A 12,665-nucleotide genomic window follows, 5' to 3' on the forward strand; every position below is an offset into this window, starting at 1 on the left:
GGAGGGGAGCGACTCAGGCCATTTTGAAGTCAGAGGGGACGCAGCAAGTGGTCAGGGATGAGTTGATAAGGGAAGTGAGGAATGAGAGAAGGTCTGGAGAAGGAGATGGGGTTGAGCGGGCAGATTGTCTAGCGGCCGGTCCTCACTAGTCGCATGATTTCATCTGGAGAGAGAGGGGAGAAGAGGTCAAGGCATAGGGTTGTTCTGTGTGAGTGGGACAAGTGGACTCAATAGGCTGAGTGAATAAGAAGCGGATGTCATCAACCTTCTTTTCAAAGTGTTTGATGGCTGGCATTCGAATCAAAACAATTGCCAGCTAGCCAGCTTACATTAGCTAGCTAGCCAAACAAAGAAATTACATGCCAGCTTCAGTTGTGAAACTCGGTGGTGGATTCTAATGATATTATTTAGCTATATTAATTGTTCATTCTTAAAATAAAAAGTTTGCAGGGAAAAATGCCAAAAAAGTATTAATTATACAAATATTTACAAAATGTACACCAACTTTCTGCCTAGGCGACCTTACGGTGCCATGGCAACCACGGAATCCACATATACTGTAGCTGATGGGAGTTAGTGTTACATGAGCTCATCACCTTAAGGAATCACATTGCACCGTAATCTGAATCTTAATTTCCTTCTTCTTCTGAATGTACATTTGTGGGTTAGATCGAAAGATTTCATATCAACATGTTTGAAAATGTGATAGTTAAACCATGTTTTCGTTAACTTATTAGAATGATAAAAATACATGTTTACATGAAAATACATGTGATTTCTTGTTTATAAAACTTAGCAAATCATCAACATTTATAAAAAGCATGAAGTCAAAACGGAGCCCATGGGCTGTCATGGTAACACAGATTAGTTACCTCTCTTTACCTCTCTCTCTTTCTCCATCTCATTCCTTATCATCCCACACTACATGGTGTCTTCCTACAGTACCTGGCTTGTGTGGTGTGTGTCACATGTGTTTGATCACATCATATATTATGACAGCAAGTTTTAATGAGCACTGTGCACCCTGTGTGAGAAAAGGATACAGAAAATGTTTTATGATAAGGCACATGGGTAGTTCATTATAAAAGCACTAGTATACAGTATAGTATGAGTATGTATTAGTATGTAATATCATGATAATTCCTGTGTAAAATGGCGTAACATGTTTGTCAACAAACCTTGGCAAACAAATTCTGAAAGAGCAAGTCTGTCTGTTTGTAAAGCCCTAATCACTGCTAACGATGCAGATGTCTGTCAAGGCAATAGATACATGTTTCCCTCTGCTCTCCCAGGAATGGCACAATAAACTAATCCAGACAAATTTACTTTTACATTTTTACGGTTTTGAGGAGAGTTATGTCTATTTCCAGCAAATGTAATAGCTGCATCAATATCATCAAAGTAATCAATATAAAAAGGTATTCAACTTTTATAGTAAAAGTAGGCTGTTTATCAGTGAAATTATGAAAATGATATACTGTTCAAGGGCACATTTTGATGTAAGTGTGAATACACATCACACTACATTTAGATGTGTTAAGTCATGACATAGTTTCAGTGGTAGATGCATGTCATGTGTGTAATGCATTGTGATTCTATGAGGTGTTTTCTCACTCTGGTGGGCTTCTATCTTGTCTCTCTGCAGGACTTTTCCAGAGAGCTATAGCACAGAGTGGAACTGCGTTGTCCAGCTGGGCCGTCAGCTTCCAGCCTGCTAAGTATGCTCGCATGTTGGCCAAGAAAGTGGGCTGCAACCTGAAAGACACGGTGGACCTGGTGGAGTGTCTGCAAAAGAAGCACTACAAGGAGCTGGTGGATCAAGACATCCAGCCTGCACGGTACCACATCGCCTTCGGGCCTGTTATTGACGGTGACGTCATCCCAGACGACCCCCAGATCCTCATGGAGCAGGGCGAGTTCCTCAACTATGACATCATGCTGGGCGTCAACCAGGGCGAGGGCCTGAAGTTTGTGGAGCTTATCGTAGACAACGAGAACGGCGTCCAGGCCAATGACTTTGACTACGCCGTGTCCAGCTTCGTGGACGACCTGTACGGTTACCCGGAGGGAAAGGACATTCTGCGGGAGACCATAAAATTCATGTACACAGACTGGGCTGATAGACACAACCCAGAGACCAGGAGGAAGACCCTACTAGCCCTGTTCACTGACCACCAATGGGTGGCTCCGGCCGTGGCCACAGCAGACCTCCACTCCAGCTTTGGGTCGCCAACGTACTTCTATGCCTTCTACCACCACTGCCAGACAGACCAGGTGCCCCCCTGGGCAGACGCTTCCCATGGCGACGAGATCCCCTATGTGTTTGGCCTGCCCATGATTGGCCCCACAGAGCTGTTCCCCTGTAACTTCTCCAAGAACGACATCATGCTCAGTGCTGTGGTGATGACCTACTGGACTAATTTTGCCAAAACTGGGTATGTGCGGTACTGAAACCTATTTTAAAATGTTGTGTATGTGCGTGCATGCGTGTCATACTTACACATTTCTCTAGTTAATGAATTGAGAACCATTTTGGTTGTGTTCATTTTTATGTTTTTAAATCTTGGACAGGATACCAATGTCATTGTCTCATCCAATATTATTTAACATGCTGTTAATTAATGACAAAGGACAGTTTCCATGAGAGTGCAAATCTCGAAAGGAAAACATTTGAATCCTTTCTTGCATTTCCTTTAAGCATGTACTGTAGTCATGGAAATAATCGTTTTTTTGGAACATAATGGGGGACAATGGCTTTTTCCCTCTGCAGCCAAAGAGCCCAACGGGACCATCGGGATACTATTGATCTACTTACAGTACCAGTCAAAAGTTTGGACACACCTACTCATTCAAGGGTTTTTATTTATTTTTACTCTTTTCTACATTGTAGAGTAATAGTGAAGACATCAAAACTATGAAATAACACATATGGAATCATGTAGTAACCAAAAAAAGTGTTAAACAAATCAAAATATATTTTATATTTGAGATCCTTCAAAGTAGCCACCCTTTGCCTTGATGACAACTTTGCACACCCTTGGAATTCTTTCAACCAGCTTCATGAAGTAGTCACCTGGAATGCATTTCAATTAGCATGTGTGCCTTGTTAAAAGTTAATTTGTGGAATTTCTTTCCTTCATGCATTTGAGTCAATCATGAAGGTCAGTCAATGAGGAACATTTCAAGAACTTTGAAAGTTTCTTCAAGTGCCGTCACACAAACCATGAAGCGCTATGATGAAACTGGTTCTCATGAGAACCGCCACAGGAGAGGAAGACCCAGAGTTACCTCTGCTGCAGAGGATAAGTTCATTAGAGTTAACAGCCTCAGAAATTGCAGCCCGAACAAATGCTTCACGGAGTTCAAGTAACAGACACATCTCAACATCAACTGTTCAGAGGAGACTACGTGAATAGACCGGTGGAAATTTGTCCTTTGGTCTGATTTTGATTCCAACCGCCGTGTCTTTGTGAGACGCAGAGTAGGTGAATGGATGATCTCCACGTGTGGTTCCCACTGTGAAGCATGGAGGAGGAGATCTGATTGTGTGAGGGTGCTTTGCTGGTGACACTGTCTGTGATTTATTTAGAATTCAATGCACACTTAACCAGCAATACTACCACAGCATTATGCAGCGATACGCCATCCCATCTGGTTTGCTCTTAGTAGGACTATCATTTGTTTTTCAACAAGACAATGACCCAACACACCTCCAGTCTGTGTAATGGCTATTTGACCAAGAAGGAGCGTGATGGATTGCTGCATCAGATGACCTAGGCCTCCACAATCACCTGACCTCAACCCAATTGAGATGGTTTGGGATGAGTTGGACCGCAGAGTGAAGGAAAAGCAGCCAACAAGTGCTCTATAATGACACAGGGCGAGACCCAGATGCAGACACAGGAGGCAGATGGTTCGAGTCGCTGATATTTATTGACATACAAGGGGCAGGCATTGAGCAGGTCGGGGACAGGCAGAAGTTCATAAACCAGGTCAGCGTCCGAAAAGTACAGTGGGGGCAGGCTCAAGGTCAAGGCAGGCTGAATGGTCAGGCAGGCGGGTTCAGTGTCAGGGCAGACAGCCCGGGTCGGAACCGGGAGGGCTAGATAAACAGAGACTAGGAAAACAGGAGCACGGAAAAAGACGCTGGTAAGCTTGACAAGACAAGACGAACTGGCAACAGACATACAGAGAATACAGGTAAAAATACACTGGGGATAATGAGGAAGATGGGCAACACCTGGAGGGGGGTGGAGACAAGCACAAAGACAGGTGAAACAGATCAGGGTGTGACAGTACCCCCCCCCCCCTCCAAAGGACCAATAAAGCAGGGGGTAAGTTTACTGGACTCCACCCGGAGGGGCAGGTCCCGCGTAGACAGCCATACCTTCTGCTCAAGACAATAGCGGAGAGCCGGAGTCCGGTGGCGGTCCGCTTGTCGACGATACCTGGAGGTGGCCTTGAGAAGAGCAGACTGAGCTCTCTTCCAGGTACACCGACAGCGGCAGGCGAACATTTGGGCCAAGGGTATGTTGACCTCTTCTTCTTGCTCTGGGAAGAGCGGAGACTGATATCCCATGGAGCATTCAAAGGGCGAAAACCCAGTGGCTGTGCAGGGAAGAGTGTTCCGGGCTTACTCCACCCATACAAGTTGCCGGCTCCAGGTGTTGGTTGAGACGAGGCACCTAAGCACAGTCTCCAGGTCTTGAGCTTGCCGCGCAGTCTTGTTCTGAGCACATATTGTGCATGCGGCAACGAAGGCTGAGACGTCAGTAACCATAGTGGGCCACCAGAAGCGTTATCGGAGGAAGGCCACGGTTCGACGGGAGCCGGGATGGCAGGTGAGCTTGGAGGAATGAGCCCATTCCAGAACATGAGCTCGGGCCGAATCAGGGACAAATATTCGGTTAGCCGGGCCCCTCCCAGGGGTGCCTTGCGACCCAGGCTCTCGATTCCACAGACAACTGTAGCTGCCAGATATGAGGTAGGGAGGATAGTCTCAGAGTCAGGGGATGTGGCAGCAGAGCTATACAGGTGAGAGAGACCGTCCGGCTTCACATTCTTGGACCCTGGCCTTTAGGAAATGGTGAAGTTGAACCTGGTGAAGTTGAACCTGGTGAATAACAGACCTGCCTAGAATTAAGGCGCTTGGCGGTGCGGAGATATTCCAGATTCTTATGATCGGTCCACACCAAGAATGGATGTTCCGCCCCTTCCAGCCAGTGCCTCCACTCCTCCAAAGCCATCTTGACTGCCAGAAGTTCCCAATTTTCTACTTCATAGTTTCTCTCAGCAGGGTTGAGACGATGGGATGGGAAGGCACAGGGATGTAGCTTTTGGTCCTGGGCAGAACGCTGGGACAGGACGGCCCCCACTTCAACGTCAGAAGCGTCGACCTCAACCACAAACTCACGGGATGGATCCAGATGGATGAGGATGTGGGGCTGTAGTAAAATGAGGCTTGAGGTCCAAAAACTCCCTGTCAACAGCTGGAGACCATGTAAACGGCACCCTGGGAGAAGTGAGTGCAGAACGGGCTCCAACCCAGGATAGAACCAGTGGTCCAGTCAATAACGGGGTTGTGCCTCTGGAGCCATGAAAATCCCAAAACAATAGGAACATTGGGAGATTCAATGAGAAGAAGCTGATCACTGTGATTGCCCGACACACGTAGGTTAATGGGCACCGTACTATGAGTGACACTGCCTATGTTGCGTCCGTCCAGTGCTCGGGCATCCATGGGAACGGAGAGGGGTTGTGAGGAGAAGCAGGCAGAAGTTCATAAACCAGGTCAGAGTCCGAAAGGTACAATGGGGGCAGGCAGGCTCGAGGTCAAGGCAGGCTGAATGGTCAGGCAGGCGGACTCAGTGTCAGGGCAGGCAGAACGGGTCAGAACCGGGAGGACTAGGAAAACAGGAGCACGGAAAAACATGCTGGTAAGCTTGACAAGACGAACTGGCAACAGACAAGGGTAAAATACACTGGGGATAATGAGGAAGATGGGCGACACCTGGAGGCGGTGGAGACAAGCACAAAGACAGGTGAAACAGATCAGGGTGTGACATGCTCAGCATATGTGGAAACTCATTCAAAACAGTTGGAAAAGCATTCCAGGTGAAGCTGGTTGAGAGAATGCCAAGAGTGGGCAAAGCTGTCATCAAGGCAAAGGGTGGCTACTTTGAAGAATCTCAAATATGAAATATATTTTGATTTGTTTTTGGTTACGACATGATTCCATATGTGTTATTTCATAGTGATGTTTTCACTATTATTCTACAATGTAGAAAATAGTAAAAAATAAAGAAAAACCCTTGAATGAGTAGGTGTGTCCAAACTTTTGGCTGGTACTGTATATAACAGTAAATTAACATTTAACACAGGGCACACATGAGATTTATGCTTCCACATTGCCAGTTTATGCTGGCTCTGTATGCCATTCCCAGACAATGGTGCTCGTTCTGCTGGAAGTAGCCTCCATTCCTCATGCTGTGTAGTGGTGCTTTACTCATACTAAGTTCCCCTTTCCCTTGCAGTGACCCCAACCAGCCAGTCCCCCAGGATACCAAGTTCATCCACACCAAGCCTAACCGCTTCGAGGAGGTGGCGTGGACGCGCTACAACCAGAAGGACCAGCTGTACCTCCACATCGGCCTAAAGCCCCGAGTCAAGGAGCACTACCGAGCCAACAAGGTCAACCTGTGGCTGGAGCTGGTGCCCCACCTCCACAGCCTGAACGAGGTCACCCAGATCACCTCCACCACCACCAAGGTCCCCCTACCAGAGGTCACCCCCAGGACACCAAAGAAGATTCCTGTCAACACCAAGAGGCCTAACCCCACTCCCTTCCCCACCGAGACCCAGGACAGTCAGAACCAGCCCTTCCTGGTGGACCAGAGGGACTACTCCACAGAGCTGAGTGTCACCATTGCCGTGGGCGCCTCACTGCTCTTCCTCAACATCCTGGCCTTTGCAGCACTCTACTACAAGAAGGACAAGCGGCGGCACGACGTTCACCGGCGCTGCAGCCCCCAGCGCAACACGACCAACGACCTGGCGCACACGCAGGAGGAGGAGATCATGTCCCTGCAGATGAAGCACACGGATCTGGACCACGAGTGTGACGCCATGCACCCACACAAGGTGGTTCTGAGAACTGCCTGCCCGCCAGACTACACGCTAGCCATGCGACGCTCTCCTGACGACATCCCCCTCATGACCCCAAACACGATCACCATGATCCCCAACACCATGCAGGGCCGCCAGTCCTTGCACAACTTCAACACCTTCCCCAGTAGTGGACAGAACAACACCCTGCCTCACCCACACTCACACTCCACCACCAGGGTATAGCCGGACGGACGGACGCTGACACACACAGCACACGCCAGAGCTCACACCCAGCCTGAATCAAACGGATGTGGAATAACTTCTACTCCTGTGAATATATGAAAGGAATATAGGAATGTTGCTGGGACGGGAGAATAATTTCATTTTATATAAAAGAAGATATGATTAAAAGTACAAAAATATTTCAAATGAAAAAATGAATAAAGAGAAGGATCATTTTTATTTCTGGTATTGCAACAAAACAAGGTCAACTTTTCCAGCTATAGATATCACCTTCGGAATTTTATAAACGATTGCTTGATCCTGTTATCATGGAAAAGAGAGAAACCTCAGTGAAGCCTCAGAGGAGTAGCAGGGCCGCTTTGTAAATGAAAGAAAACATATTGTTTTCCTGAGGCATCAAACTGTAGATTACTCTTTCTGGAGCCAAGATGAGATGCCGCTTAACCAATTTAGGCATGTGTTACTCTACAAGTAGAGGCAGTGTAAGATATGACAAAAACTATCTAGAGAGAGGGGGAAAACTCTTAAAGAATATGCACAATGTAGACATTTTTTAAATGTCTTGGATTCTTTTCATCAATTTATTTTTGGGGAACAGTTTTATTGTATAGAACCTATTTACATATCTAGATATGTACACAAAGCACCAATGCTGTTTAAGTCCTTCTTGGGCGTCAATACCGCAAATCTGCCAGCAGAACAAAAAAGGGGGGATCCACTGGCTTTCTGGCAAATACAGCTTCATCACACAAGTGCTGTCTATACCGAGAGCTGGAGGACAAAGGATACTGGATATTTTTAGCACGACGCGCATGACAATTTATCTGCTTGATGGCTGTTCTGCTGATTAAGTCATAATTAAGAATACTTTTCATCCCCATTGGATTGGTTTGAAGGAACACTACTGATTAGCTTACAAATCCATAGGACTTTGGGAATGGTCACATGGGTGAAGGTCATGGGTCATAATTGGGGACAGTAGGGGAGGGTGGGCTTATGGTAACTACAGTACATACACAATAGCTTGAGTGAACATGGGTATAAGGACTAGTTTTGTACAATTTGTGTTGGTACAACTTTTTGATAGTGGTGAATCACTCGCTGTTTGGGATCCCAATGGAGGGACCTTTCATTGTACTCTTTTAGTTTGGATCAATGTTCTTTGCTATTATACATATTGGGTTTCTTATCACCACTCTTGACTAGTTCAAGACCACTTTAATGTAGAAAAGTAATTACCTGCACTGTTGATTCTTTTTTGGGGGGTGGGGTTCGTATGAATGATTCCTGAACACAAAGCGTGCCCAGGGCTATGAAGAAGGGAAGGTGAAGACTAGGAAATAGTAGAACCTCTTGGCTGCATAGATTTTCTTTCCTCCTATTATCCTTTCATAGAGTATGTTCCGTAGCGCTGTTTAAAGATTAATGCGTATAAATGTGTAATTGAAGCGAGGAGGCCCTCCACTGACATGGTTGATTAGGGGGTTCTCTCATCCTGTCGTCCCTGCAACTCAACACAGAGCGAGAAAGAGAGAGAGAGAGAGATTCAGGAACTCCCATGGTACACCTCTCCCAGGCAGGTAACTGATCAGTCAGATTCTTGCTCAATGCAGTAGAACCGGTTTGCCCTCACCCTCGTCTCTCAAAGAGTAAATGCCATTTGCCTCTGTTTTTTTTTATTTTCTACTGAAGATGCTGTACTGTATCATATCAGATTTTCTGGACTTTTAGTTCTCCTTTTTCTTTAGCATGGTTTACACACGCCTTGGTGTCACATTGTACATGCCTGTCGGCATGTTACCATGACTGCCCCGCTAGCCCCAGTGAGTGTTCCTGCCCTCGCAGTACTAGAGTGCAACTTCCCTCTGCCAGCTAGCGCAAGTGGAGTAATAATGTGTCATACAAATACAAACCAGAGTGAATAGCTTAAAGGAGGAAGCCGCTGAGGGGAAAATAGTTCTCTCTAAACAGACAAAATGCCTGCTGTACTCAAGCAGAGAGTGGAGACGACAAATACATTAGTAAGAGATGACTCATAAGTAAGACATAAAATAGTAAGAAACATTCTACCACTCCCATTTTCCTGTGTCATAAAAGCCTGGACATTCGTTTCACCTCCTTTACTTACTGGCGCTCTACAGTCATTCAAAGTAAAAACATACACTTCCAAACAATGAGATGTAGACAAGGTGTAGCTTTCCTGGGGGAGGTGAACATAAATTATAACAAAACCTTCACGTGTCCCAAAACTAACACCCAAGCAGTTTCACTAGCCTGTATTACAGTGCTGTGACCTCTTAACAAGGCTCCTCACTGGAGAAATGACACTTGGGGGGGAGAGAACCACCCAGCGAATTAAACATGTAATTGCACTACGGATAAATGATCAAGTAACATTGGAGAGTTGGCAGGAGAGGAGAATGCGAAAGAAGCACTTACTTTAGCACGCATAACCCAGCCCCCCCCCCCCGTATTGTAAACAGAGTTAGAAACGAGCCAACCTGGACTACTCTCCTCTCCCATCCTCCTTCCCTCCCATAACAGCTCACTCTGTGCACCCCCCATTTTCAATTAGGTATGAATATGGATAGTTGCTGCCCACTGTACTCTCTCTCCATCATGCTCCCTCGGAGTGGTGTTAAAATTGTATGAGCCAGTGGTGAAGGAGAGCTTTTCCAAATTTTCATGCAGGACTTCTAGAAGGTAAGAGAAAGAAGGGGGGGGGTACCTGAAACTATAATGTGACCATGTGGCTCATGCCTAACCTGTGTTACCCAGTCCTGGACAGAGGAGGGTCAAGCATTGTGAATGAATGTAATGCAACGAGTGCCATTTTATATAAAACGCTTCTCGACATCTTTGAGATCTATGAAGATCTTTAAGATCTGTCAAAGGGTGATCGCTCTTTCAAAATGTCTTTGAAAAGGGCGCTATGTGAGTGGGTATGGCAGTTGTATTGTAGATTATTTGTTATTTGTCTTTCTTTCTGGTTAAATAGTAATTACTCTTCTGGAGCACAATAAATGATTTTAATAAGCTGAATTAGCATTGCTGTAACTCTTTTTTTCCCCGTTATGTTTGTTCAATAGGCTGATTTTATTAAATTGCAGAGTAGACACTCACAGTTAAAGAATGCTTGACTGAACTGAACTTCAAACAAGCCTGTAGTCACTCACTTGTCTGTTGGTCTGTCACACACTGTTGGGTTCCTTTTCTGTATAGGACTTCATGTTGACGTGTCCTAGACCTAGACTGAAAACAAAATCTCAGACAGTGGACTTTTACATGGCTAAAGTAACCAAATGAATACAACCAACAATATGGAAAAACAAATGACTCTTCTGAAGGGTAATGTACACACCAAACATACACTTACTGTTTTCACATTGGTTATACAACAGATATTCAGCTAATGCGAGTCACAATTTGTTTTGTATACACCGTGTATAATTTTTACAAATAACAGAAGTCCCAGATACAATATCCCCTCAAACCATAATGTAATATAAAATGTATCAGGAGAAGGTTTCTCAGTTGCTACCTGCTAGGAAAAAGTACAAAGGCTTAAGACAGTGCCATTCTTTTCTGGCATACTGTATTTCCATCAATCCTGTACACCTGTCACTCCTCCTTACTTGTTGTACATTTTATGAACTTAAAATTTGATTGTTGAACACTGAAAGAGGAGCTAATGTCATTGCTGGTAGAGGTGTCCTCCCTTACATTTTCTAAGTCAGCGTGTAAGGAAAAATAAAATGCAGCTAGTTAGGCTTCAGTATCAAAGTATTTAATTTTATAAATACTTTAGAAAAAGGATATAACTTATTGTTTTTATCTGACATTGTCAACTCCTTTGCTTTGAATGAAGTAAAAATACCTCTGTCTGGTATTTATTAAGAACCTGAAAATCATATACTACAGAATACCAATGTTAAACTAATTTAAACAAAGCAGCTACCAACCACACCCATGTTTGTTGCATTTGTAAAGGACAAGTGGGTGGCATTTCTGTGATTTTTTTCTGTAAATAATGCTTTATTATAGCTTACTAATACAAGTGATAATGGTATCTCATCATTTTAGCTGCTGCATTTTATAAGGTATCTTACAAGGTGCCAAATCCAAACACAAGACCTTCAATGTCATCCATATACAACCTACAGTGGTGATCTGTAAAGATGTAATAAAGCCATTTGTCATTCTAAAACAATCTGGACAGTTATATAATTTTCCCTGTTTGAGACCTGAAATAATGTCATAGCAGTCTCTCTCACACTTCCTGATCATAGGAAAAAAAAATTGTGTACGTTTTCTTTTCTGATTCCCATGCTCAACAGAATAGAGGGCAGTCTGTCATATTCTATAGTAGTATTTGCATGCTTTCACTAATTTTAGCTCTTTATGTACTAATTGGCCTTTTAAAGCAATCAACAATGTCTAATGGTTTATTTTTTGCAGGTTTTGACTGTTTCAGTTGTTGTTTTAAAGTGACAGATATGAAAGATGAGTAATTAAATTGATTTTCACTGCTGTGCTTTCTGTGGTCTGTTGGGGCTGTGTGTCATGGAGGTGTCAATGGTATATTTTCCTCTTATCTGTACAAATCACAAACATATTTGGCATTTTCCTTTCATGGTAATAGGAAATAATTAGAGACTCTCGTCCACTTTTGAAATGGTGACATTTCTACTTGTTGGCAGCGATTAATAACTAATTATATCACTGCCTGACTTCAACATTCGCTAGCAGGCAAGGGAATCTGCCTTGAGACTGAGAGGGGAACAAACAGAGAGTTGTTTACCGCGCATGGTTTTGACCAAGGGCACAGATGCTCCTGTCAAAGAGCTGCTCAAATCCTGTTTGATAAGGGTTTGCCATTTCCCATTATGGAGTATTTCACAACATCAAACACTATTGCCTCTGATAACCATTCTTTCATTTACCAGCACTGTTTGATCTATTTGCTTTCTCATCCCTGGGCCATTTCTTGCAAGCCTTTTATAACATTAGATAATTCCTATGTACTTAAGCAATGTTTTATAAATAAAACTATTGCATAACTTTGTACTACCTATAGCACAGCAGCATATTTTGTGAAATAGATTGAATATCCTGTGAAAAGTGCAATGCAATATGCTCTGAGAGTTGGGAAAACCATACCGAAGAGTTGACCTAAACCAATCCTTATGTATGTTCCAGATTTGAATGACTGTGGGGAAATAGTTTGTGTCACATTTAAGTTTGAATTGTTGGTTACAAATGGAGGTTCAACAGCCAATCAGCTACACTTCGATCATGTCGCCCCCCTTTTTCAA

The 12,665-nt window shown here is 44.2% G+C and overlaps 1 protein-coding gene across 4 annotated transcripts in view; it reads left to right on the top strand.

Moving 5' to 3' along the window:
- Positions 1-11,879, top strand: part of nlgn1 (neuroligin 1) — a 331,080-nt gene extending 319,201 nt beyond the window's left edge. For all 4 annotated transcript variants that reach the window (XM_071345564.1, XM_071345563.1, XM_071345565.1 and 1 more), the window contains 2 exons: positions 1,646-2,435; positions 6,534-11,879. In XM_071345564.1, the coding sequence (XP_071201665.1) occupies positions 1,646-2,435; positions 6,534-7,350 (1,607 nt within the window). In that variant the 3' untranslated portion in view covers positions 7,351-11,879. The remainder of the gene's footprint in view (positions 1-1,645; positions 2,436-6,533) is intronic.
- Positions 11,880-12,665: the final 786 nt, after the last annotated feature.

This window comes from Salvelinus alpinus, chromosome 16 (genome assembly GCF_045679555.1).
Source record: "Salvelinus alpinus chromosome 16, SLU_Salpinus.1, whole genome shotgun sequence".
Classification (NCBI taxonomy): Eukaryota; Metazoa; Chordata; class Actinopteri; order Salmoniformes; family Salmonidae; genus Salvelinus; species Salvelinus alpinus.